General features: G+C 47.3%; 2 protein-coding genes across 10 annotated transcripts in view; one reads left to right on the top strand and one right to left on the bottom strand.

Moving 5' to 3' along the window:
- The window catches only part of ANGPT2 (angiopoietin 2), a 76,818-nt gene extending 63,471 nt beyond the window's left edge, over positions 1–13,347 (bottom strand). For 2 of the 9 annotated variants that reach the window (XM_089903585.1, XM_089903584.1), the window contains exons 1-2: positions 10,136–13,346; positions 587–828 (exon numbers count right to left, since the gene is read on the bottom strand). In XM_089903585.1, coding sequence (XP_089759711.1) covers positions 587–828; positions 10,136–10,322 — 429 coding nt within the window. In that variant the 5' untranslated portion in view covers positions 10,323–13,346. Of the gene's footprint in view, positions 1–586 lie in introns of all 9 variants that reach the window. The other 7 variants (XM_022570845.3, XM_089903591.1, XM_089903590.1 and 4 more) reach the window with 6 other exon arrangements.
- MCPH1 (microcephalin 1) overlaps positions 1–27,553 on the top strand; it is a 232,917-nt gene that overhangs the window by 153,762 nt on the left and 51,602 nt on the right. The gene's annotated exons all lie outside the window — the stretch shown is intronic.

Here is a 27,553-nt window from a genome sequence, read left to right as displayed (position 1 = left end):
CACCCCTACCGACAAATGACAAACCCTCGGGATAAAGCCCCCCGGGTTCTGAGAGATGGAAGGTCTGCTTTATTTAATTTCCTCTTGTTTACCAAGAGCCCCAACCTATTTTAGTAAATAAATTCAGGAAATTGGTAAAGCACTTCACTCCATCCGTTATGGATCAGTAACTAACGTGATTGTCACGTTTTTCCTGGCTCCGTCTCTGCCCTTGCTCACAGCTTCCCTCCCGTGCCTGCAACCGGTTCTATAACGTCCCTGGTAGAGGATATCACCGAGTTGAAAGTACTTGCACAAACAAAACAGCCTACACGTTGTGCAGAGAAGTGCGCTTCCTCTGTGCATAAGGATTCCCGACTTTAGAGACTTCCCTCCATTGATCCTGGCACTCCCTTCCAGTAATCCTTGTCACTTTTCACCCCCGACCACTTTACGCGGCAGGACAGACTACAGCAAGTGGCAGCTCATTCAGAGGCGTCAGCCACCAGCTCTCTCCCAAGCTCATCGCCCCCCTTCCCACCCCGCCAGGCTGGTTGCTCAGTCCGAGCCGGTCGGAGCTGTGCACGAGGGAGTGGTGGCTCCCTACCTTCATGAGCCACTGGGTGTTGTTCTCCATGATGTTCTCCAGCAGCTGGAGCCTCTGCACGGAGTCGTCGTAGTCGAGCGGCGCATCCCGCTGCACGGCGTTGGGCACGTAGGCGCTGGAGGGCGAGCGGCAGTTGTCCATCTCCGGCAGGAGGAACGTGTAGCTGCAGGAGCCGTGCTGAACCTGATACTGCCTCTTCCCGATGCTGTCCATGCTCTTCCGAAAGTTGCTATAGGCTGCGGCTAAGAGCAGATCACAGCTCAGAGTAAAGAAAACAAGCTGCCACATTCTTTCTTTCTGTGGGTAATAAACCACCAGCTCAGCAAACTTCAAGGCGCATGAGACTCCCGGGCGCTAAGCTGCCCTCTCAGACACGGGGCTCTGCGGCCATGGCTCAGGGTCCATCAGTGAAAGTCTCCTCTTCCCTCCTTTCCCAGCAGTGACCTTGCTTTCTTAGTGCCGTCTTCTCCCCGGTCCCGCAGCCAACTGTCAGATCGCAGGAGGAAGAATAATCCTCCCTCGTGAGGGCTGCATTCGCCTTACGGATCAGCCTCAATGCTCCTTTGTCTCTCTTCCCCCAGATTCTGCGGTGTCAGGATCCGAATCAATCACTTTCCTTTCCTTATATGATAAGTTGATAACAGCAGCCAGACATGTGTAGCTGGCTGCTCCGCCCTCCCGGCTTGTCCGTTATCTTCCTGTAGGGGGGTCACTAGCCAGGCCACAGGAAAAATCTCTGCATGATGTGTACTGTCCAACCAGGACTGTATGCTGCAGAAACCCTCTGGGAAAAAGCGATCAGTTACACGACCCCTGGGTATTTCAGAGGCACCACCCTAATTGAGTATTTCCTAGAGAGAGCTTGTCGGTCTCTTGTGTCTGAAACTGATTTCACAGTGCTAAGCTGGTAAAATATCTGGGGCAATAACTTTAAAGTACAATGAAAGTTCCTGTTTTTTCCTTTAGGAATAAAAATACTACAAATATGTCAGGACTTTGGTTTATTTTTGTTATTACAAACAAAGAGGAAGAGGTCTCGCTCTGGTAAACGCTTTGCCTTTTCATAGGGAGAACAGTTTCGTTGGTATTACTTGATTTGTGAACCATTAGCCAAGTATGCAAAACTTTCATCTTAAAACAGTGGGATAGCAACCTCTCGCTTTATTAAATCGTGTTAGGAAAGTCAGTTCCTGAGCTCTGACATTTCATCTTTTAAGCAAAATATCCACTTCAGTATTCAAAGTAAACTTAAAATATACTGGACTGATCAATGGCCCGCTAAATTATAATCCACAGAGAAATCAGAATTTAAATAAGAGGAGGCTGAGAGAGGCATACCTAAACTTCTCCTTCCTTAGGTCAGGATTTGCTCAAATCCCGTCATTTTGTAACACATTATCCAGGATCAGTTACATCAGTCCCGCTCAGCGTTGGACTCAGGCGAATCACTTCTTTTCAGTTAAGCTATAACGTCCTCATCTGTCAAATTCAAGGGTTGCAGTAACTCCCAAGATTTTTCTGTTTCAATTCTGTGGCTCCATAAACCCTCCAGGGTACTTCCTTCAATGGCTAAAGCTTAACGCTTCAAAGATTGACAGTGTGCTTACTCACCAGCCAGCTTGTGCAAGGAGGCCGCCGGCGGGGGCGGGGGCGGGGGCGGGGGGACGCCTTGGAGCCCTTGCGGTGGTCTCTTAACGCCTCAGTGCACAAGGTTTCTCTCCAGGCAGCGGCAGCCTGTTCAGCACTGACCTGATGGACCTCATCCATCCATAAATCCAGGGTCAGTCTAATCGTGCAAGATCAGATTTCAGGGGACTTTATGATTTTAATTCTTGGATGACTGAGATTTGTACAGTGAATTGTTTCAAGAGACCTAATAATTGTACCTTTAAAAACGTCCCTCCTGTGCACGGCCTGGCTCCGAGGTTACCTCCAGAGCACGGGTTCTTGACCCAAGGTCCCCGGACAGAATTCTTGGGGTCCACGAACTTTGACAGGAAAAGACATCTTTATTTTTCACTGAAGTCTCACTGAAATATAGCCCTTCTTTTAGCTGTGAATAGGTCAGAAACAGCAGTGGTCAATAGCTATGGCTTTCTCACAAATAGGAACTGCAGATGTTTTTATTAGGATATCTCAAGCTATTACGCGCACTCAGCACTACATTGTCATTTGATCTATCCCAAGATCCTGTTATTTAATCTCCAAATAAAACAGCCCGTGTCATTTTCTGAGAAGGGGTTTGTAGACTTCCCCAGACTCTCAAAGGGCTCAGTGGCTCAGGAAAGCTAGAACCTGATTCTGGCACATGGTTTCCACTAAAGGAACGAATTAAAGAAGATATACTCATTCAGACTGCTAACTGTAGGCGGACGCATGTAGGATTTGAAGACGGGACCAGTGTTAGAACCCTGATTCACTGAGATCTGAAGCAAATGCTTAACTTCTCTAAGCCTCAATGTCCCTACTTGTGAAATGAGATGATTCTTTCTCAGTAGCACCTTTAGAGTTATAATGATATGGAATAATGCATGTTACTTAGGAATACTACTTTCCTTTCTTTATCAGCACCTCCCATTAAATGAAAATCAGCTCTTGCGCCATCCGATATTATAACTGTGTTACTCTCTGGCTGAACATGAAGCAGAAACATGGGGTGCACCTTTTTTCTTCTAAGTTTCTTCCTCGTTTGAAAGCGCATAGTATTAGGCGTTAGTATTGCATATGTGGTTTTAAAAATCATCCGTCAGATAAAAATCATCCGGGCAGATATGGTGGTTTAAAAAGAAGCCACAGGAAGAGCGTGTACCACAAATGCTCCTTGTCTTCTGGGTACTGGGGAACATGACAGAGTGTCAGACATAGATAAGCAAATAGAGGGAGGGAGACCCCCTCACCAACGGGCTGTGGTGAGAACACCCCGCAGGAAGGCAGCATCGCCTCCAAGGGCACTGGTCCTGCAGGCAGTTGGCTAGGATGTTCCTTACCCATCCTCTCAAGGCCAGACGTGTGGTGAGCAGTGCTCTTTGGAGGCACCTAAATGGGAATTCTTTTTTTTTTTTTTAAATACTCTACTAATAGACACTGGATAATCTATGTGCTAAATGTGATGATTTATTCTTTCCAGATTTGTAATAGGATTGTTTTGTGTGCGTGTTGGGGGTAGGAGTTTATTAATTAATTTATTTTTGCTGTGTTGGGTCTTCGTTTCTGTGCGAGGGCTATCTCCATTTGTGGCAAGCGGGGGGCCACTCTTCTTCGCGGTGTGCCGGACTCTCACTATTGCGGCCTCTCTTGTTGAGGAGCACAGGCTCCAGACGCGCAGGCTCAGTAGTTGTGGCCCACGGGCCTAGTTGCTCCGCGGCATGTGGGATCCTCCCAGACCAGGGCTTGAACCCGTGTCCCCTGCATTAGCAGGCAGATTCTCAACCACTGCGCCACCAGGGAAGCCCCTAAATGGGAATTCTTACCTAGGAGTTGGGGGGAGGCTCTAGCTAGACCAGGGCTTGGCAAACGTTCTCTGTAAAGGGTCAGAGAGTAAATATTTCAGGTTTGCGGGCCACACGGGCTCTGTCACGACGACTCGAGTCTGCCGTCATAGCGTAAAAGCAGCTGGAGACAATCCACAGACGATGGGAGGTGGCTGTGTTCCAACAAAGTTTTATTCGTGGACACTGAAATTTGAATTTATTATAATTTTGACATCATGAAATAGTGTCTGGATTTTTGTCAGCCTTTTAAAAATGCGAAAACCATTCTTAGCTCACTGGCCGTTCCAAAGGGACCACGGGCTGTAGTCGGCCAACCAGAGGGAGTCGCCAGGGGCTGTGACATGGTTGCAAGGCCACTCTCAAGGCACAGCCGGTGTAAACAGGGAGCCTCCCATGTCTCGAGCACCGCCCGGCTTCTTCAAGAGTTGAGGAGTGTGAGACAGGCCAAGGAAAAGGGACTTAGGGAAGGGGCAGGAACGTTTGACCACAAAGACGGTGCCACTTCGAATCTGGATCTAAACTGTAAGACGAGGCAGATGCACTAGGAGAACTGACCCCAGGGTACACATCCCACCTGTGCAGGGCCAGCGTGGGCAGGGCCCCAAAGCACAAGCCGATGCCTTCCGTAGTCAGGGCTGGGCACGGGGCCGGAACGAGGCGTCACTGAAGAAGCATAGAGGAGATGCGCCAGTCCGCTGTGGCCAACGTGGGAGAACCAGCGGGAGACCCCAGACGGGGGCAGAGCGGGGGCTCTGAGGGCAGACTGGCGGGAAGACCGCCCCACCTCGGTTACGGACCCGCCCCCCATACTTGTTTGTTTCCTAAGCACCAGGCAACCAGCAGCTGCAGGCTACTTCCATCCAGGCCTAGGGACGGAGGCTAAACACAGCCTTGACTGTGGTTCTCAGAGCTGTTCAGTTTCAAAGAGAATCTTGAGTTTCGTTCAGTGACTTGCTGACAGGACCGCTAAAGGCAGATGGGGCTATAAAACGAGAAATATTATCACAGCCTTCCCCAAAGCTGCCTTCCTGCCCAACCAATTTTTTTTTTTTTTGTCCAAACAGCTCTGCCGAACAGCTGTGTGTGGTGCTGTTTATTTTCTTAATAACGTTTGTTTTCTCCCCCGTACTGTATGTCATCAGCTGAAATTTCGGAGGCTCCCATTTAATCACCTTAGCACGCACGGCCTCAAGTTCTCCTTTTACGCTTTGCCGTCGTGAGGTAAATCTTCATTTGATGGCACCAAAAAGACCACGTGACCCTGTTCCCGGAAAGAAAGAGGTCAGCCTTACAGAGGACTTTGACGAAGACCCCTCTGCTTCAGTGCCCTGTTGAACAGAAGGCTTAACGTGTGGCGAAAGCCCAAGCATCTCCCACTGGTCATGGCCCCAAAAATGTAGGTCAGATGTTGACATGCATCCACTTCTGTCTGGATCACGGCATCCAACTGACCCCAACCTTCCGGAGGCTCCAGGTCACCCAGAGCCACCTGTGAGGCTCTCTCTGTGTAAGGGTGGCCCTGGAAACCAGAAACCAAGATATGGTGCCAACTGTAAAGCAGTGCAAAGTGGGGCAGCCCCCAAGGCGTGGAGCACCGAACAGGATTTGGGGAGGCCTGCGTGGCTTCTGCTCTTTCCAGGGAGCCAGTTTAATACTCAGTATCTACCGGAATACGTCTACGGCTGGACGAAGGAAGCGACGCAGGTGGACCGGCTGGCCCGGGGAGGCGGGGCTGAGGGCGTTCCTGCCTTCTGAGGAGCCAGCATAGTGGCAGCTGTCCCCGTTGAAAGCCCGTAGCTAATTGGAAAATACGGAGTCGCCACTCAGGCGTCCTTGGAGAGGCACGCTGGTCTCCCGCATCTATTGACGTTCTGTGCCAGGGTCTTTCTGCATCGCATCTGGGCACGTCCCCGGACTCGGTCTCACACCTGCCCGGTCACCATCACGCAGCGCAGTGACCGCCGTCCTGTCACCACTGGCCGCAGGCCTTGGAGACAGTGATTGGGGCCAGCTCTAGGGCCGGCACGGGCTTAAGTTCTGGAAAGTGCTGCGTTGATGTAGGAGGAGCCCTCAGTGCCAAAATACCCCACGAAGTGAGGCTGGGGCGCTCTTGGGTTTTGGCTGTTTTCAGACCGTCGGGCTACTTGGGGCTCCAGGCCTCTGGCAGGCTGGGGCTGGTGGGGGTTTAGAGGCATCTCACTCATCTGCCTCCCTGTTCCGGCCTCTTTAAAATTGGCTAAATTAGATCAACATGTTTACAACTTAGTGTGCCGTGCACGGGGAAACCATTAGGAAGTTCACTGGACATAAAATTGTTGCTAAAGAAGAAGTTATTCTTGCTACTTTTTTTTTTTTTTTTTTTTCCGAACTGTGGGCAGCAATGAATGAGAGCTGAAGAAGCAGCAGCCACAATGGGCGAAAAGGAAAGAAAGGCAAAGGAGGGAGGGAGGAAGGAAGAGGGGAAGGGGAAAGGAAAAGGAAAAAATGAGTATTTCAGCTTCCGAAAGCAGGCTCCCTCCGTGGTGATTCACAGAAGAGCCCTTTCCACTACATTCTGATGTTAGTCGAACTGAACCTGAAGAACCGCAGGTGGCGTCTGGAGCCGTTTTGCAGAAGCTTTGGTGCGGCCTCTCCCCAGAGCTACTGACCGTGTGGAACCGATATTAAACCCTGAGTCTGGCGGGCCGCAAAGGAGAATCCCCAGCCGTGGGATTTGAAAACAGTACCAAAGAGAAAGCCCCTTAAAGCTACTGTAAAAACAGGAAAAAGAGTAAAAGCGTAAATATCAACACACACACGTGTAGCCGTGGAAGGTAAACCTTGCCCCTACGATGGACGTGGAAACCACGGCTCCGTGAGGCAAGATGACAAGGATTCCGTCAGACTTGCTTGTGCCTTTCTTTTACATTCATGGATTTAAGGAGAATTTAAAGCAATGGGTTTCTTTACCCCGCTTTTACCATGGCAAAGATCAACCTTTGGAGACGCTGGCTGTCGCCTTTGTGCTGCCCAAACACACACCCCGGAGACAGAACCCATTTCACTGCCAGACCTTTGGTGGCCTTTGGTCACTTGAGCTGGGCCACCACATGCCCGCTTCGGTATCCTGGACCCGTGGCATCTGTGAGCGGGATAGTCCGCTCAGAAGTGCACACAGCAATGCAGACTTGAAGTCAGATTGAGCTCCCTGAGGACGGAATCTCTGGAAATCCAGCCTCCTGTCTGACTGCATTAGTTGTGCTTTATATATCCATTCTTGCCACCTTTCTGATTTTCTGGCGTTGACAGTTTTTTTCTTTCTTTGCCTCTTTAATTTCATCTGTTGTAGCTGGCTACAAGAGTGTGATATACCTCTGAGAATACGTAGTTTCTGAAATGAAGTATGATGCCTAGTTTAGCACAGTTCCCTGTGCTAGTTGCAATTAAACACACATAGCGTTTGCCGTAAAATAGCTGGCCCGTTCTATTTAGAGGAAAATTGTCGTCCACTTAGAATAGGGCATTGGCTCCATAGAATTCACCTTTACAGGAGGTGAGGAAATGTATATTTTGTTAAAATAAGTGTCTGCCTGCCAGAGGAGGAGAAAAAGCCTTTGCCAGATGTGTTTTCAGGCAATTTCCTTTCCTGGGAAACAGCCATTTCCCCTGCATGACCCTCGTGCTTTCATTCTCGGAGCAGACAGAGTAAGTGCCGGGCAGTAAAGGGCAGAGGCCTAGATACCATCGCCTTATCTGGGACAATTATCTTCCTTCTCGCAGCTGCGTAACTTCTGTTTGACAGGGAACCATAGAAATCTACGTGTCAGGGGTTAGTACTGATGGAAGAATCAGAGTTAATATGGAGAAAAATCTTTATTTGTCATTCTTATTTAGGTTATTGGCTGTCATTCTTATTTAGGTTCGTTTAATTAAAAAGGTACCAAATATTCATTCTAACTTATCTGAGTGTTTATTGTGACATTATGTCTGAAAGACATTTAGAGAAGACAGTTTTGTCTTGTTTTGTTTTTTTAAAGGAAACCTAAAAGATTCCTGAATCTTTTACAGTTTGTACGGCCATGAACCAGCACAGCATCTGCTCAAGAAAGTTTGTTTTGTAAAGCCACATTGTGTACAATATGTAACCTTAAGGACTTTGACAAGCCAAAACGCTTTTTATTTGCTAGAAACTTGGGAAATATCCAAGTTACTATTTTTCTTTAAGATTTCATCATGAATTCCCTGAATTTTTAGGAATATTTTAGTTTGTATATTTCTCGTGGTAACATGAAGTTATCGTAAATGCCGTTTGATTTTTAAATATTTTCATCCAATATTTTTGTGGAATATTTTATCTTTCCATCAAAAAAATGCCTAAAAGGTCAAGATACAAGTCATAACTTTAAAAAGGCAGTGGATGAAATTCTAAAACAATAGATGAGTGCATTAGCCTGATAATATTTTTGCCAGTAATTCTGTGTCCTGTTTTCTGCCCGTACACAGAAAAAAAAATGCTAAACATTCCCTTTCAGTGGATTGATGTCAGTGATTACTGTTTTGCCCATGACCAACGAAAAGTCAATAATATCTTTCCTTTGACTAACACTATTGTGTGAGTCATCAGAGATTTTGAGCTGGGCTTATGAGTTGTAATTTTATATTAAATGTTCCTAAATTCATTTCAGCAAAGTTGTAGAGAATTCAAATCCTGCTGCTTGTGAAAAATGTGTCTAGTCTCTTTGTCATAACCATTCTACTAAAGAACCATCCAAATTCCTCTCAGAATGAATTTTCTCTTGAAAGTGGCCTAATGCCATCTAGATTAATCTTTGTGTAATCTAAATTTATAAAAATTTTATCTTAATTATTGAGAAACCTTTTAAAATAAGAGAGATAAAAATGTCATGTGTGTTATTTCCATTAAGATATATTATCTCTCTTGGTTATAGGTTAACATAAATAAAATTGCTTATGTCAAAGAAGTAAAAAAAAGTAAAAGCACATGACCCCCTTTTGGTATTCCTGTCTGTCTAACTGACTTGATATAAAAGATCTTCCTGTGGGAAATTAGGCTTGATTATGGAGTTATTTGTGCTAACAGTCATTTTTTTTTCCTAAAAGTCATTTTTGAAGAATTATAAGAAATAGTTATGCATAAAAGGAAGTGAGGTTTGCATTCAAGTGTATAAAAATACTCCCCGCCATTCTTGTTCCTCCGTGAATCTAATTATGGTATCTACCGGATGATTTAAGTCTTTCCTAATAATCTCATATGTATATGCTCTACTTTTTCCTCTTAACCCCTATCTCAAGCAATTTCTTTGGTACTCCTTTAATAATGAACTGTACTTTCCAAAGTGTTTCATTTTAAGGAAGGGGTCTAAATTCAAAGAAAGACTGATACAAAAGAAAAAATGAAAGGAAGTAAGCTGTACAAAGCCTGTGAAGAGAGGACATTTATAGCAGGATTAAGATACCTAGTTCCTGGCATCTGTTTCCCTCAAGAAAAATAATTTCAACAATAGTTTTTAAAGCCCTAAAACTATTCTAGTAGAATATTTACAGAAAAAAATATATATATTATTTAACTTTCCCCAAAATCCTGATGTATCTTTCAGTGACCTTTTTAATTTATAGGTCAGAAAGTCTTGCTTGACTGCAATAAAAATTAACAAAAAGCTGCTAGAGATAATACCTATAAAATACACATCAAATCTGCTTGTACTACTCACCTGCTCCCTCTGCTGGCCTCATAACAGGTAACAGGCAAAATTATCCATGTTGTTATTAAAGTCATTAATACAAATGATAGGCAAGTTAGGACATAAATCAGTAGCAATACTGATAATACACAACCCTGCATGCTTTCATTATAATTTTAGCGAAAAAGAAGACCACACCAGACGTTAAACACCTACTGTGCATGCACGCACACGTACGTACACACACACACACACACACACACACACACACGCTCAGTGAAAAATACTTTTAAGCATTTGTTTAGCACACACAGAGCCAGAAGCTGTTTCTCTATCATCTGGTGATCAGGTTGCTACCCAAATGAGTGAAGCCATACCATTCCAACAGTAGAAGAAGTAGAGGTCTGTGCTGTCCATCTCTGTAAAGGATGAGGGTAGAGACCTGACCCTGTTCTTAGCAAGTTGGTAGAGTCTTAATGAGGTAGATCTACTTCCCAATACGCAGGGACAGTGCCGTGACACCTCCGTGGTGATCCTGGGTGGTACCGGGCAAGAGTGCCCCATGGGGAAGGCTCCTGGATGGAGTGAACAGCCAGAACTACTTTCAGTGATTGTCTAGACCTAAATGCCTCACTTATTTAAAAAGAGCCTTCTCGTCCCTCCCTCAAAATAAAGAGACTAGAAGTGAAGGAAATTACATTCCAGGCAGTGGAAAGCTAGTGCAGTAAATAGGAGACCATGGAACGGATGGGAAATTCACTCTGCAATTCAGCAGAGAGCCAGGGGAGGCAGGAGCCCTGGAGACCCCACGGGAACTAGCTCCAAAGCATCTGCTTAGGCATTTGGACTTTCCCCCGAGCGAGTAGACTAGCCTGCTATTGAGAGGCCCCTGGAGAGCCGTGCAGAGTGAGGTTGGAGGGAGACCTGGGGAGAAACTACGTGGTGACTCAGGTGCCTGAACTAGAACATCAGCCCAGGGCCAAGGGTGTGTGAGAGGGAGAGTCAGCGGCACCAGGTTGACTGGCCATGCAGGTTCCAGTGATGGGGTTGGTCTGGTGTTGGGGTTGATTCTTCCACTTAACTAAAAATTCTGGGTAAAATAATTTCAAAATCACTTTAACAGCATCAGTGTAATGATAAGATGATAAAAAGACATCAGGCTTGAATTTAAGTGGAGGCAGGAACCAAGTGCATCAAGTGGGATGGTAAACAGCTGGCAAACCCGGGCCTCAGTGGGTGGGGGGAGGAGCCAGAGGCCAGGGCCCTACATGGTGGAGAGTCTGAGAGACTTCCTTCCATAACCGTGAGGCCCCAGAGGACTCCACCGGCAGCACCCGGGGAAGCAGGAGTAAACCTGTCCACCCCACCTCTGCAAAGAATGCAAGAAAACAGAACAGAGGCGGACCTGTTGTTAAATAGAACGGGGTTGGGGGCGGGGGACCGCCCCTGGGGATTGTAGCCACGAGCTCACCCTTTTAGTTTCACAGTAAAAATGAGATGGTCAGAAAGAACCTGCAGCCCTGGAGCATTTTTCTAAAGTGGTCCCCAGCTGGTGCTGTTAACTCCTCCCCGTCTCCCAGTTCCATGGCAAATGTGAATCCTTTCTAAAAGAATGCACCTTCACCATAGGTCTCAACTTCTTACAGATAATCTCCCAAGGAAAATGAGCAACTCGTAGACAGACTAAATGAGCATACAGGAAAACGTATCGCTAGCAAGTGTCAGCAGAAAGAATAGCAAAAAGAGACTGGCAAGAGCTTCGTGACTGGAAGCTGTTGGCCGCATTTTATAAAATAAGGATCCTTACTGTCTTTGTCTCTTAGGGCTGCCGTAAATACAGTCATCCCTTGGTATCCACGGGAGAGTGGTCCCAGGACCCGCTGCAGATACCGCAATCTGTGTGCGCTCCAGTCCCTTGTATAAAGCAGCATAGTGTTTGAACATAGCCTGCACGCGTCCTCCCGTATACTTTCAGTCATCTCTAGATTCCTTATATTACCGAATACGGTGTAAATGCTACATAAACAGTTCCCAGTACACAACAAATTCAACTCTTGCTTATCCGAACTTTCTTGAATTTTTATTGCCTGAATATTTTTAACTGGTTGAATCTGTGGATGTCTGCATCCACCTGTGGGTATGGTGGGCAGACTATTCCACAAGCTGGGAGGCCTAAAGCAACAGGAATGTATTACCTCACAGTACTGGAAGCTGGAAGTCTGAAATGAGGGCGTTGGCAGGGCCATGCTCCCTCTGAAGCCTGTCAGGGGAGTCCTTCCTTGCCCTTCCCGGCTTCTGGTGGCCTGCTGGCGATCTTCGGCATTCCTTAGCCTTCAGCTGCACCCTTCCGTTCTCTGCCTTCATCGCCACATGACGTCCTCCTGTGCATGTGTCTGTGTGTCCTTACGTGTCCCTCTTCCTGTAAAGACACCAGTCAGGTTGGACTAGGGCCCCACCCTATGCCATTATGACCTCACCTTAACTAGTTACATCTGCATCAGTTCTGTTTCCAAACAAGGTCACATTCTGAGGTGCTGGAAGTTAGGACTTATATCCTTTGGAGGGTCCCAATTCAGCCCATAACACCATGCTTAAAGATATAAAATTAAATTTTGTAAACACCTAAAAGAGGCAGAAAACTAAAGTAAAAAAAATCTTGTAGATTTTAAAAGAAACTTAAAGAAAAAAATACAAGAATTGAAATTTAAAATGCAAAGATCATGGTTTTTTTTGTTTTTTTGCGGTATGCGGGCCTCTCACTGCTGTGGCCTCTCCCGTTGTGGAGCACAGGCTCCGGATGCACAAGCTCAGCGGCCATGGCTCACGGGCCCAGCCGCTCCGCGGCATGTGGGATCCTCCCGGACCGGGGCACGAACCCACGTCCCCCGCATCGGCAGGTGGACTCCCAGCCACCGCACCACCAGGGAAGCCCAAAGATCATGTTTAACAGAACATTAGACACATATGAAGAGAGACTCACTGAGCTAAAAGATAAATCAAAAGAAGTCTCCTGAGAACAGCAGCGTCACAAGGAGATGGGGACTAGGAAGGAAGGGGAGGGACCTGAAGGATGGAGTGAGAAGGTCTAACCAAACTCTAGGAGGAGGACAGAGAGAGAACAGGGCAGACGGTATGTGAAGGGACAGTGGCTAAACATTGTCCCTAAATGATGAGAGACACCAAGCTACAGATTCAAAAATTCCAGTGACTGACCAAGAGGATAATAACAAGCCTGGATAAAGGAGTAAGAGATGGATGATGCTGGCAGCTGGCTGCCTGGTGACACATGAGAGCTCAGGCAGGGAGGTGACGGATACACCTTTGTACAATCCCAGTTTTAATTGGTTGTGTAACACCCAGGAGGAGTTTTGCCATTGTACACGTAGGTCTGAAGCCCAAGAGAGTGATCTGGGCTGGAAGCAGCAAGACCTGTTTTCATGATCAATATTAGTGCCAGTTTTGTTAAATAATCTTAACTAACATTAAGTAGTATATGAAAATAATGAAAAAGAACAGCTTTGTAAATTGCGTAAATCTTAACAGTCTAGGTTTTTCTAGATAAAATTAAATAGCTAAGTAGCCTCCCTCCACCTTGACCCTTGGAGTTTCAGTGGTGCCAGTTCTGTGGATTCTGGCATATTGTGCTATTCTCTAGATTTCTGCTCTGGAAGAGATAGATAATGATAGTAAATAAAGAAAGCCCAGTCTGGTCAGTAAAAAGGTACTTCATAGTGTCATTGAGATGTTGCAAGTGATTGAAATTAAAAAATCTGCAAGGTATAATTAGTAGCATGTAAGTTTTTGTAAATCTGTCACTGCTTTGAGAGTCTTTGTTATGGTTGAATTGTGTCCCCGAAAAATTCATTGACTGAAGTTCTAACTCCCGGTATCTCTGAATCTGGCCTTACTTGGAAATAGGGTCATTGGAAATGTAATTAGATAAAAAGAGGTCATAGCGGAGCAGGACAGGCCCTGATCTAATACGACTGGTGTCCTTATGAAAAGGGGAAATTTGGAGACAGACATATCCATGGGGAGAACACCATGTGAAGATGAAAGCAGAAATCAGGGTGATGCTTCTGCCCACCAAGAACCACCAAAGGTTGTCGGCCGCCACCAGAAGCTGGGACAGACACCTTGATCTTGGACTTCCAGGCTCTAGAACTGTTACAGAATAAGTTTTGGTTGTTTAAGCCGCTCAGTTTGTGGTACTTAGTTACACCTGCCCTAGCTCCCAAAAAAATATTACCGGAAAGGGAATTAAAATCTGTTGCTGCCTTGCAGCCTTCACCAAAAACTGTTAAGTATTTGGTGGTTTTGCTTGCTATTTAATCTAACAGGGAGGAAAATCCAGGCAGCCCAGATATTTTAATATGGTGGTAACCATGCAAAGCTTCATTTTGCAACAGTAAAACAATTTCTTAGAAATCCTAAGGCTCTTTAATTGCATCCGCCCTTATGTAAGGCTGTCCTCCTTCCTGGAGGCCCAGTGCCACTTCCTAGAGGAATCCTCCCTCGAGTCTGCAGGAAGAATGTTGGATGCCACCCTTAGGAAGGCCCCTTATCTGTCCACACTGGTGATACAGTGAGGCTCCTTGACAATGGCTCATTACCCGCACTGACCGTGAACTCGTTGACGCCCGAGGCCACACCTCCTCAGTTGCTGCTGCTGTTTCAACATGGCGTCTGTGCATTCACCCCAGCCACACCTGCCCAGAGACAACGGCCTATAAAGATGAGATCTGAGCCACGCCCCCATCCTGCAGATTCTCTGTCTCAGCTGCCTGTTGTGATAGGCCTCCCTCCCCACCGAGCCGAGGGTCCTGCCAAGTGGATCCCACTCTGGACGAGGTGCAGGATTCTCCCCTCCGTCCCAGCCATCCTGCTGTCCTGTTGCAGGGGAGGCGGCCTGGATGCTGGGAGGTTGGTGCCAGTCCTTGGGCTGAGTCTTTTCTAAGTAGTTGGATGCCTTTCCCTCAGACCATCTGCAGTGCTTGCACCATGGCCGCCTTATCTGCAGCCTTCTGTTCTTTAAACTGAGGTCCCGCTGGAGTTTTTTCATGGGACCTCTGTCCTATCACCTCATTTCCTCTGGAGCCTGTTGCATATGAATGAAGCCTCTAAAACTGCAGGTAAACACCTCCACATTGAATTAAATTATCACATGCACAGCACCTGATACAGAGTAAATTGGCCCCAATAAGCACATTCACAGATTCTGAATGCACACAGCATGACTGAGTGTCTAATAAACGTACTAGAGCCGGGGACCAATGCCGGGGACATGGGTTCGAGCCCCGGTCCAGGAAGATCCCACATGCCGCAGAGCAACTAAGCCCATGTGCCACAGCTACTGAGCCTGCACTCTGGAGCCCGCGAGCCACAATTACTGAAGCCCGCAAGCCACAACTACTGAAGCCCACGCGCCTAGGGCCCGTGCTCCGCAAGAAGAGAAGCCACCGCAATGAGAAGCCCACGCACCGCAACGAAGGGTAGCCCCGGCTCGCTGCAACTAGAGAAAGCCCGTGTGCAGCAACGAAGACCCAAAGCAGCCAAAAGTAAATAAATAAATTTATTTTTTTTAAAAAGAAGCATTTCTATTTTTTATTTGAATTTTATTTTATGTTTATACAGCAGGTTCTTATTATCTATTTTATACATATTAGTGTATACATGTCAATCCCAATCTCCCAATGCATCCCACCATCCCCCCTCTTTTCCCCCTTGGTGTCCATGTGTTTGAAAACATTTCTAGAGCTTCTTTTCAACAGCTGCTATAAAATTGCAGTTTAGTAGGTGACTAAACACAATAATATTATTATAATCCTATCACTTTTCAGTGTTTTTCCTTTTATTCAATTCAACAAATACGAAAGACTGCTAGTTGTAAGAAAAAAAAAACACAACACACAAATTAAGGAATTCTCGATTCTCTTAATAGTCTAGAAAGAGCTTAGGATGACTCTCGTGAATTTTCTTTGCAGGATCTAAGTGATCCAGAGCCTAATTAGTCCAGAATCTATGTCTTCCACCTGCTGTCAAAGTAGTTGTACAAACAAGCCAAACCAGCCCAAGATGGGGTGTCACCAAGGTCTCCTTTGCGTGAGAACCCTCCCATGAGACGCAGAATATCTCCTATTTCTGAATTGGAAATGAGGGTTTTCCTGCCGTGTTGGGGAGACCCTCACTCACCTTCTGGGTACATCAGAAGTGGCCTCTCCTTTCACCAACAGCTAAAGATACCACCCTGGCATTGCTTCCAGACGCTCGACTGTCCTGATAAACTTTTGGGCCGGGATCTTGGAGAAGAATAAGTTTGAGCCACTCTGAAGGCTCATGGGAGAGGGAAAAGGGTGGAAATTCTTTCCCAAAGTGGTATTTCTAGGAAAACACTCAGCCAGGACCTGCAGCTGTTCGCTATCCAGTATCAGTTCTAAACAACATTTGAGTTGGCAAAAGAAAAGTGAGAAAACAATAAAAGGCTTGAAGCATAAAACTTTGGGAAACCCCTTTCTATAATGTGCTTGTTTAGGGCTTAAAATATTACTGTTTTCAGAACATAAGAGCTACTTTCCAACTTTTCTAGGCCTTTTTTTTAGAATATTATTAAGTGCTTTAACGATTAAAAGAGAAAAATACTTCTGGATCATTTTATAAACACAATCTAAAAATCTCACGTGTAATTGGGAGTTTTTCCCCTTCTTTTCCAGAATAGACTAGTTCATTACTACCAAACTGCCAATATAGGTGGGAGAAAATAGAAAGAATAGAATTAATGTAATTCAGTCAGGAACCAAAACCCTGCATGCAAGATGTATATACTTTGGGCATCTGCAACCCAGGGACGCTAACAATTTCAAAAGCTCTGTCATCCACAGAGAGGGAGAGTTCAGGGTAAACAGACCCATCTGAAAGGTTCTCAGTGTGACAAACTTGGGCTCATTTCAGGGCCTGAGGAGACGTGTGGCTTCTCAGAGGAAGCCGGGAAGATGAACAGAAAAGACAGATAACGCCTCGTATGGTTCAAATTCTAATTCTAGCTCATTTGAGGTGGGTTAGGTGTTAGGAGTAGAGTTTGGCTCCTCTGGCCCATAGACTTGATTATTTCTGGAGCTACTTCACAGGGCCAAGTCCATGGGTTTTAAGCAGAAATGTCCCAGGAATCCTAGCAGAGGGCCAGCCCTCCAAGAACCAGCATGGGAGTTGGGTGATGGGTCTGGGATGTTTCACACCACGACAGAATTCCAAGACTCTAGTGGACCGGGGATGCCTCAGTCACTAGGACCTGCCCCAGATGGAGCTGCCTCCAAGGGTAGAAGGACCTCATTCGTTTCCTCCAGACCCTTGTCCGCCTCAGTCTTACCCACCTGCAGCCCCTGCCCTCTGCCCCTGTTCCATGGGATGAGCGGCAAAGTGATCTGGAGAATTCAGTGCCATTGATAACATGGGGCGCCGTGTCTGGTCCATAGATTAGAGCCCTTCCTCAGCCCATTCCCCATCTAATTATCAGAGAAAGATGGCCTTCATTAATGCGACATCTTGGATCATCCCCTTGACACGTGACAGCAGTCAGCCTGCCCATGGGTCTGACTTTAGGTGTTGAAACCCCTCTGTCCTAACGTTGGCAGTAAGTAAAATATTCCTCTTGGGTTTCTTTATGAAAAGAGCTGTGCATATAATTAACAGGTAGATTTTGGACACTTTATATATACTTTTGTTGTTACTGTGAGTGTGAAATTCACCTCTTAATTCAGCACTCCTTGCCAAGTGGTTCGCCTATTATCCTGACTGAGAAAATAAGATAATGGGCTGGTTTTAGCAAAATAAGCAAAGGGTACCCGACAGCTCTTTATGTCCCCAAAGCACACGTCACCAGCAGTTGCCGAAAGGGTTCTTCGTTATAAGTGAGGGAAACTGATGCTTTCTGCTTTGTGTAAAAATGGAATGTTTTGAAAAAATACTGGGTAGTTCTAAAAATAATAACAATAGTAATGAGGCTGTGTAGCTGAAGCCACAGTCAGCTCCCACGCGGACTGGCCCGGGGAGGTGTCACTTCCCCGCTACCCAAGCAGGAGCCACAGATGTGCGGCCAGCACCAACCAGCAGCACCAACTCCGAGCTGGGTCGTTCTGCCCCTGCCAAGGGCCTCGCCCCGTGCCTGCTTCTCTGGGTCACTGGCATCAGATTCCAGCCCCTAGGTGGGTGGGTCGACTTGGCTCAGTCTGGCTGGTTACCTGGACCCTAGCAGCCAAGTGAGCTGGGCAAGTGAGAATCTGGCATCTTCAGACTCCACGGTGGGCGGGCGGCCCTACGTCCCACCAAGACTCATGAGATGGGGGCTGTCCCAGCAAACAAGGGTGCTCAGATACCAGCCAACCACAGAAAAGGGTCCCCTGTCCTACTGAAATGACGCGATGCCCGCCAATACTTCACCCTGTTAGTCGCGCGATAATTCAAACGTGAACTGGTATCAAGGGCTGGCACTTTGGTGGTTCAGCTTATGGCCCCTTATCACATTAAATCGAAAGAATCCCAGAGCTGGAGAGAGACTGAGAAAGAGCCCTCGTTTGCAGATAGAAAACAGGGATGCAGGAAGGCAAAGTGACTTGCCCAGAGGGCGTGACACTACCCAGTGTGGCACAACTGCACGTGTGATACTTTTGTACGTTGAGTGTGAGTATAGTCATTCCCTCACAGGCCATAGCTGCGTTACTTTCATTCGTTTTTAAGGAGGCGATACAGTTGCCGACAGTACTTACTTGCTGTCCTGAAATCTAATGACCCGGTACTGTTTGTAACCATGGGACCAAGAAGGGCAATTGAACAGAACGCATGAATAGAACCCAAAAGAGCACAGTTTAGGGATAAAAGCAATCACTCCCCGTCGTTCCCTTGGTTTTCTCTTTGATCATTAGCGTGTAACACACATCAGGATCCCGTGTGAAAACAGAGCAACGTGTTCTAACAGTTCTTACGAGACATTCTTACAGGAAAGGAAGGTTCAGGAAGAAAACACCCTCACTGTGTGTGGTTCAGTGTTTAGTACCTGGCCGGCATTGGCTCCGATCCGACGCCCACTGGCCTTGGGCAGCCTCCAGCCCTGGGCTCCGTGATTGCCGGGACGGGGTCTGAGCGGGAGGGAGGGGGTCCCGTGCGGACACGTCCACCATCAGATCCAGCGTCAGCGTGCCGGGAAGCATACGTGGCAGCTGTGGTTTTTTGAGTATGTAAAGCACTTGGAGTGATGCCTTGTATGTAACAAAGTGCTCCATAGATGCTGCTACTGGTTGTTTTTCAGCCACTTTACTTCCATGATCTGTCTTTCAATCCTCATAATAACTCTTCCGGGCCCCGTTTAACAGCTGAGGAAACTGAAGCTTAGCGAAGTTCAGCGACCTTGCAGAGCTAAGTTCAAACCCAAGTCTGACTCCAAAGCAAATAACCAATCTGTGTGTGTATTTACTCACTTACCCGCCGATGCTCAGAGTTGGATTAATCACAGTCCTTGACTTCATTGCTCCGTGCACGGCCTTCCTTTATCTTTGGATTTTAGGATTCTTGGTTTGTTTTTAATAATGCAGTGAATACTGTGAACTCACGCTAGAAACAGGAGCCGCAACTCTGATGCCCGCCTCTGTCCCCATGTCCATGCTGCCCATGCCCTGCCTTCTCCCCACCCAGGGACCCCGTGGTCGGAGTCCCTGTCATCCGGGCCCTGCCGCCTTCTAATTCTCTACTTCTTTCCCATCACAAACACTGTGTTTCCAGGAAATCATGGCCCACCCGTCTCTCGGCCTTTGCTCCTCTACTGCTCTTTCTTCTAGAGCATTTGTCCACATGAGGTCATTCTCTGCTTCCAAAGCCGTCCCACCCCTCAAGGCTCTACTTTTTTCCCACGAAGTCTTCTCCAGGGTCACAGTCCTTGGGGAGAACTCGCCCTCGCCTCTGAAGGGCTGCGCTCACGGGCACAGCCAGGCATTTGGGCCCATATGGTCCGGCTGTGTAGTTCAACTAAAACTCCTCGGGGAAAATGCTACTTTCACCTCTGCACACCCCGCCCTGCCTAGCACAGTGCCGGCTGATGACTGGGCCCCCCCCGGGAAACTGGTTGAGCAGGGTTCAAGGAGAAAGGATTGAGGCCAAGGACAACCGACGGAGTGTCCCATGGAAGATTTTCCTTGGGTGTTAACTGGTACACACAAACATGCACGCATGTGTACTGAACGTGGAACATGCACCCGCAGGGCACTGGTTCTAGAGCGATAAACAAAACACACGAAATCCCTGCCGTCCTGGGGCGTTGTGTTAACACTAGAGCAGCGGAACAGATAAACGAATAGAAATACACACACAAAGTGAGTGGCATGGACATATATACACTACCAACTGTAAAATCGATAGCTAGTGGGAAGCAGCCGCATAGCACAGGGAGATCAGCTCGGTGCTTTGTGACCACCTAGAGGGGTGGGATAGGGAGGGACAGGGAGATGCAAGAGGGAGGAGATATGGGGATATATGTATACGTATAACTGATTCACTTTGTTATAAAGCAGAAACTAACACACCATTGTAAAGCAATTACATTCCAATCAAGATGTTAAAAAAAAAAAATACACACACATACATATATGATGTCCAGAATGTTAAATCCTTACAATAAAAAGAAGCTGGTGAGAAGAATAGAAGATGGTGCCGGTAGGTGCCGATTTGTAGCGTGTGATCACCGGTATCTCAGGTGAGACACCTGCGTGAAGGACGGGCGTGAGGCACTTGGCGGTTCCCGGAAGAGGACCTGCAAGGAGCAGGCAGAGCGGGAAGCCGGCTGGGGGACGCTAGGAATGGGTGAGAAAGGAAGGAGTGAGGCCGTCTGGACGCAGTGGTCCTTCCTACGTCGTAGAAATAGAGTCTGCTGAGGTGGGCTCCTCTGTGGAAGAGGCCCCTAGGCCAACCTGACCCCAGAGGCCCATGCGTACAGCATCAGTGTCTCCAGGTCCTGTTTCCTCTAGGTGGCCGTCAGGTTGCTTGGTCTGCTTGTTTTTAGCATCGTCTTCTTTGGCACTTTGTACGTACCTTCTGTTCTAAATTTTGAGTTTTTACCACCTTGACGTGGGTGCACTTTGTTTTGGTGGCTCTCGAGGTTCATTGTATAAACTTGTTTCTACTTTGAAATTATCACCAGTCGAATGGATACGTTGGTTTTCCTGCAAGACTTGCTGTCCATACACTGCCTCTGATCACCTTCAAACCCTCCTGGGCTTCCTGCCGCGGTCACTTCTTGGAAACTCTTGCCAATTCCCAGGCTTGTCTGTAATTGAAACCCTCAGATCTGCATGTTGGATTTGTCGTTAAAATTACATATTGAATTCAGAATCAATACACACTTTAAAAATAATACTACGGATTTGGAACCTCTGGTAGGAAGGAACTCTCAAGTTCATCTGCGATGTGAATTCCTCCTCCTCCTAAATGTTTGTATTCCTATCACAATCCAGGGTTTAGTGAACCATAAAAAGTTGGAAGTTAGTGCAAACAAAGTCACCCACAAAAATATTTCAACTAATTTAAAAGGAGACATAGCAGATGGAGATTGTTGTTAAAAGAACTCTTACCGGCCTAATGCTTTTTAATTTTAATCTCTACTTATCCCGGGCCTTTTTGTCTGCCTGTACGGATACATCCAAATCTACCATAAGCTTACTGCTAGGACACAGTTCCTTCTAACCCATTATAACTGGGGGAGGAAATTTTGTTAAAGGTTATCTTACAAAGCATTTCTCAGTGCTGGCTACAGCTTCACTTAGTCTTTTCCAGCATTTGACAATACCCGAAGCAGTTCGTAGTGACTTTACAATAAAATGGTCCTGTCCTGCTTGCATTTTTCAAATGCACTCATATTCTGACAAGAAGTGGCTACGTTGGGCAGCCCCTGAAGGCAAACACGTTCTCCCGCTCAGCAGGTTGGGTCAAACTGTGTCCCCCAGTTACACAGTTACCCCACTTTTGATTAACAAATAGGGAGCCGAGGACAGTCTCAGAAGTGCCTAAGAGTCTGAAAGCCCAGCTAGAATATAGAAAGGTTCCTGTGGAGTCTAATTGGCAAATTTGATTAATGGGTCCCAAGAATTAGTAGATGCCCCATCACCCCACCCCACTTCCAGCATTCTTGACAGCACAGGTATGTTATAGACATGAACGACCCTCCAGCGGTTCAGTTTTGAGGACTGGGGGTGAAACTGTATTTTCTAGCATGTCTGAACTAGTACACAATGTCTCTGTGGCAAATGAATGACTTCTCGGCCACGCACAGAGGGGTCTTTGCCCTGCCTGGGACTCCACGGGGAAGGAGGCCTGGGTTTAACCACACAGACGCCGGGCAAACACAGTGCGTGTGACGTGGCGGGCTGTGCCCCCCCCTACCCCCAGCAGCATGGCCTGCGGTCGCCCCGCCGGTTTCCTGTTTAAATGAGGCCCTTTGGGTGAACGCTTCGGGAAGTCGAATCTGACTGTGGTCCCCCCCAGCCGGAGGCGCGCCCTCACGCGGACACTCTCCCCTCCGGCTTGGGGCCTTACAGGGCCTCCGTCCACCCACGTTTGCACCTCAGGTAAATAAGACATGTAATCACGATATCTCAGCCCTAAAGTCCTGGAAGCTTTCCCTTCCCCTCCACCTCAAGGTTGCCTTTCTCAGTGTTACGATACGAGAGAACACTCTCGTTTTTTTCTTCTTTCATTGAAATTTATTTGTGGCCTTAGGTGTCGCTTTCACCCCCATCATTCTGCGTGGATTCTTCTGCACATTTACATGTCCCTCTTCTGTACTGCCCATAAAAAGAGAGGGAAATTACAGTTCACTGCTGTTTTCTCCTCTTTATAAAATGAAGCCTGGTGGCTGAAAACCTCAGTCTGTATTTTATTCTTTATGACCGATTATGCCAGGGGAGTTGCAGGGCAAATTTAAGAAAAACACAAAGGTACCTCCAGTTTCTGAGCAAAGTTACTGAGCGTCTGCTCTGTGCCAGTCCTAGGGTTTAGAAGTACGCACACAATTTGTTTTGTGTTCTGGGAGAGAACGCAGAATTAAGGTGAACAGGAAGAGAAGTTCAGGGTAGAGATAGGAAACCATGAGCCCCCCAGTATGGGCCTAGGGACAGAGATAAATCTGGAGAAGGAAGATGGGGGCCGTTCATGTCTGTGGGGCAGCAGGACCTTGGAAAAGCCATGAGCACAAAGTAGTGAGCTCGTCTGGCAGTGCTGTTTAGGATGGGCTGAGAGATAAGGGGTTTGGAAACATGCCTTCCGAGCCCCATAACTGGCTTTGCCTACCGTGGCGCACCTCCTTTGTCCCACAGCCTCCCGTGACCCGGGCATCCTGGCTGGAAGCCCCTTGTGGTGACCCCCATCTGAAGGAAATACTCCGAGAGTCAGGGCTCCGGGAGCAGGGAGCCGGGACCTGCACACCCAGCGCTCTTCATCAGCCAGGAGCCAGGACACCTGTGCAGGTTCCCACTGGTTTGGGTTGTCGATGACACGTGTGGATGGGGTGTGAGCGGGCCTGAGCATCTCTGGTGGTCCGAGCTGTGGAGACCAGAAGTCTGTACTGTGCCCCTTTCTTTTATGAAACAATCTGGGAGGAAAAATGACTCACTGGAGTCTGGCAGATACAGGACCCTCTGAACTGACTTCTACCTCGGCCACGGGGGGTTTCAGCTGGACGTCCTCCGACTTTGCTATCACAAGATCTCCTTCTGGTTTAGATTTGGGCGGTGGTTTCAGCTCGTGGTTTCTTCTCTCCCAGCTTTATCGAGGTCTGACTTCCACGCAGTGCGATTCACCACTTCCAGGGCCTCGTCGACGACTTCTGGCAGCCGCACGGTTGTGTGATCGCCACTGCACCCAAGATCCAGAGCGTTACTTGTTTCGCATCTAGTGACTGATGGACTTCTGGGTCGTTTCCGGTTTTTGATTGTTAGGAATCTGATTACAACTCTTGGCATACGTTTGTGTGTGGTTGCGTATCACTTGGTAATTTTTCAGGAGGATAGCAGTCTTGGGACTTGGGTGGTTCATTGCGGTCTTAAAAATCCCCCAGTGATAAGGCTGAACCCAGGGCTTCTCTGTAAGAAGGCATTTTTGCTTGCAAGGGAGCTTTGGTCCATGAGAAAGAAGGCGAGTGCTTGTGGAACTCCTGTCTGGAGAACCCAGATACAGGCAAGTCAGAGGGCTGTGAGTTAGCCATCCCCAGGAGCATACGGCGGGGATGCTTCGCTTTGTCACCTGAGCCGATGATGCAACTTGTGCCGAGTGTGAGCTCTGAGCAGGTGAGCGTCCTCTGACTGACGTGTGTCTAGCCCACTTGACAAAGGCCTTCCGGGGACAGAGGTGCACAGAGTTCAGGCTCCCTGCCGTCTGGGTTATCTCTGAACCATTCTGTCTCAAGCTCCCCAAAGTCTGGCCATTTTGGGAAACAGAGGTGAAGGAAGAATTTCCACTTTGCTGAGTGAGGGAGGCTATGGGGGGACAGAGCAGGAGGCATGTCCATGGCAGTGAGGGGGGTGCCGACCAGCTCAGGGCCAGTCCTGAGCAGACTGGCCTCCACCAGGGGAGGCATGTGGGCCCCTCATCTTCACCTCCACGGGGAGACGGCTGTATCGGCAGCTCCCAGGCCAACCGTGTACTTGGGAGCCAGGAGGAGGTTTGGGCCAAGCACGAAGCTGTCAGTCTATAAAGGGCAGCAACCTTTATTGGAGCAAGAACTGAATTCACTTAAACTTAAAAAAAAAAAAAAAATGAAAGAAAGGAAAAGAAAAAACGGTTTAGAAAAGGAGAACTCTGCAAAGAAAGTTGCATTCATGAGAATGTCCCTGGGAGCACAAGCCTTGTGGTTGGAAGATCAGCTCCCTGCGGGTAGGAGGACACCCGCCCCAAGGGAGGGCTCCATCGTTTGCGGGGTGGAATGGCTCAGTGTGGGCCAGCACCGGATTGCTTAGGACAGTAGGCACACCCTGAGCCCTGCCCTCTCACTGCCCCCGGATAGACGCTGAGCACAATCATGCATTGGTCCCCATGCTTGAGACGTTCCTGGTTATTGGCTTTCCCAGGACACTGGTGAGCCTTGGCCAGGCCTTGGGCTCATGGTTACTATTTCTGCCCATCTCCCCCAGCTGTTTTCGGTCCAGAGTCGTGCCTTGCACCACCTGCTAGCACCATACTGGAAGGGCAGGAATCCCAGTTCTAGTGGAAGAGACTCCAGTGGGAGACTTCACATAGTTTGTAATCGGCTGTTACTTATAGGACATCAGAAAAAATGATCAAAAGGGTAAAGGGACAGAAATGACAACGTTGAAAGAATGAAAGGGCAATCACTGAAAGCAGACTTTTGCTTTTCCAAGCAGATTTTTCTTAAATAATCAATGTGTGAAAATTGGAGTATAAAAGTCATCAAACTACCTAGATAAATTTACAAGAATTTTCCCCAGACATCTGTCTTCCTGCCAGTCTCAGGAGGGCAGGTTCGTTCTATAGCGACCGACATTAGAGAAATGTTAGTGACACAGAGGTGTATTTAATGATGTTTTTTCACTTATTAAGGATTTCTTTTTTTTTTTTCTTTTTTTTCCTTCTTGAATCACTGACACCTCAGTTTATAGGAATCTTTTTCCACGTAAGTTGAGGCTGGGATGGTGAGTGAGGAACACTTACATGCTATACTTCCTCTCTTTCCTCATATTTTATTACTAAGGATATTGACATGAAAACAGGATCTTAGTATCCAGTGAGGTCACCTGCTGCTGGTTTCCCACCAGACATTCCAGGCTTTGTGACATCAGTGTGTATTGCTCTGGATGTCATTTGAAGAGCAGGCATCTGGAAATGATGAAATCCTGAACAACAAAGTTTTGTTTTCAGGAAGACGAGTTCGTGGGAGGGAAAGGAAGGGAAACTTCCTTTGAGTACCTACTATGTGCCATGCGCTTTGCCTGTCTTCTGGTTGCGATGCTCTGCTAAGGTGTCCGATGAGAACACATTAAAAACCCAGTTTTCCTCAGTGACTTTTCAAATGTTGCTGTCGTGCTTGTTCTAGCTAAATAAATTACATGCAGAGTATCAAGGATTTATTCATTCTTAAGTCAGTGTGCAGCGTTTGAATGCTTCTGTATCTTATTTGTCATAAAACCAAGGTGTGACGATGCAGCAGTATACATTGGATAATTCTCTGTATATATGCTTATTGAAATGAAAATAATTCAAGAGAAGTTTCCATTCATAAATATTTTTACTTTAAAATACCTGAAAGACGTGCATTAAAAAGACACATGTGGTCCCTGTGAGTTATCTTGTTCTACTGAATTTCAAATGCTACCCTCATTTTAAAACTTCCTGCATTAGAAAGTTCTTTAGAATAGCAAAAAGTCAGGCAGTGAGGAACAAGCATTCATTACCAGAAGAATGACTGTAAATTATGCAGAGTTTGAAAAATTATTTTTGCAGAGGGTTTTCAATAACATGCGAGTGTGTTACGACAGTAAGTAAAAAGCTTAAGGTCCCGACTGTATCATCATTACACGTAGAAATAAGAATGAAACATAGAGCAAAAAGGTCAGTAGTGGAAGGAGCGGAGGGGAATGACATTGTCTTAAATGTTGTCAGCCTGCAATCGTTTCAGGCATGGAGAGAGTGAAAAACATTCGGTTTATGTTTTCTGAAAAGTTTTGTAAGCCAGTGCAGCCGAAGACAAAGCAGTGACCACAAAGAACAAGACATCCTGGGCGGGAAGAGGAAGAGGTGGGGTCTTTCTCAAACTCAAGTCCAGTTGGCCTCCGGCCACTGGAGGATCTATCAGCTTCTGGGTTCAGACTGACAAAGGGCTTAATCTGGAATGTGGCTCTAAAACCAATTTTCCTCATGTGGCTTGTCGGGTGCCAATCTGTGTTGAGGCGTTGTCACAAGCAGTAAGTTATCACAGAAACATGACAAAGCGAACTAGAGGAGCCTACGGAAAGGATTTGGCATCAGAGCTGTGAGGTTCCAACGAGCAGGTCGTGATCTCTTAAAGGTACTGATAGAAAAGATCTCTCAAGGCTATCTTCTGTGGAAGACTGCCTGTTCTTTTTTTTGGCTGGACCACACGGCTTATGGGATCTTAGTTCCCCGACCAGGGATCGAACCCGGGCCCCTGGCAGTGGAAGTGTCGAGTCCTAACCACCGGACCGCCAGGGAAGCCCCCAAAGAGCAGTTGAGAGTTCCCAAAGTTCATCGCCGCCCCCTGTTCGCTGATTCAGCTCCTACAGTAATTCTATGAGGCGGGTATTAGGATGAACTCCGCCTCGTAGAGGAGGGAGCCCGAGCTGCCTGCGGCCACTCTGACCCTCCTGGGGCAGTGGAGACTGGCCTCAGACCTGAGCCTTCCTGCCCCGCGGCCACCTCACTCGGCGCCGTGACCGACTGTCAACCACTCTGATCGGCTGCGTTCCTGCAGCTGACAGTAGCTGGGCTCGCTGTGCTGTGGGCTTCGTGGCGGCTGAACGCTGGGCTGTTCGATCACTAGGGTCTTGCTCTCCCGCGCTGTTTACACGTTAGCAGACGTCGAGGAACAGACCCTGGTAACAGCGATTCCTCTCTCCTGGCCCCTGAAGTCAGTATATGCGCTGATAATGGAAATTTCCCCACTGAAATCAACCCCGGAGTGGGATGAATGGTTAGACCAACAGGTATTTTTCTCTCCCATCCTCTAGGTTTTAAAAATTCCTAAATGTCCTTAAACACAATAGTATTTTAAGAGCCCTTTAGAAACCTCT

This window comes from Delphinapterus leucas, chromosome 21, assembly GCF_059928025.1.
Source record: "Delphinapterus leucas isolate spDelLeu-1000000601 "Yukka" chromosome 21, BTC_Dleu_Yukka2, whole genome shotgun sequence".
In the NCBI taxonomy this organism is placed as follows: domain Eukaryota; kingdom Metazoa; phylum Chordata; class Mammalia; order Artiodactyla; family Monodontidae; genus Delphinapterus; species Delphinapterus leucas.
This window is presented reverse-complemented; position numbering and strand designations above follow the sequence as displayed.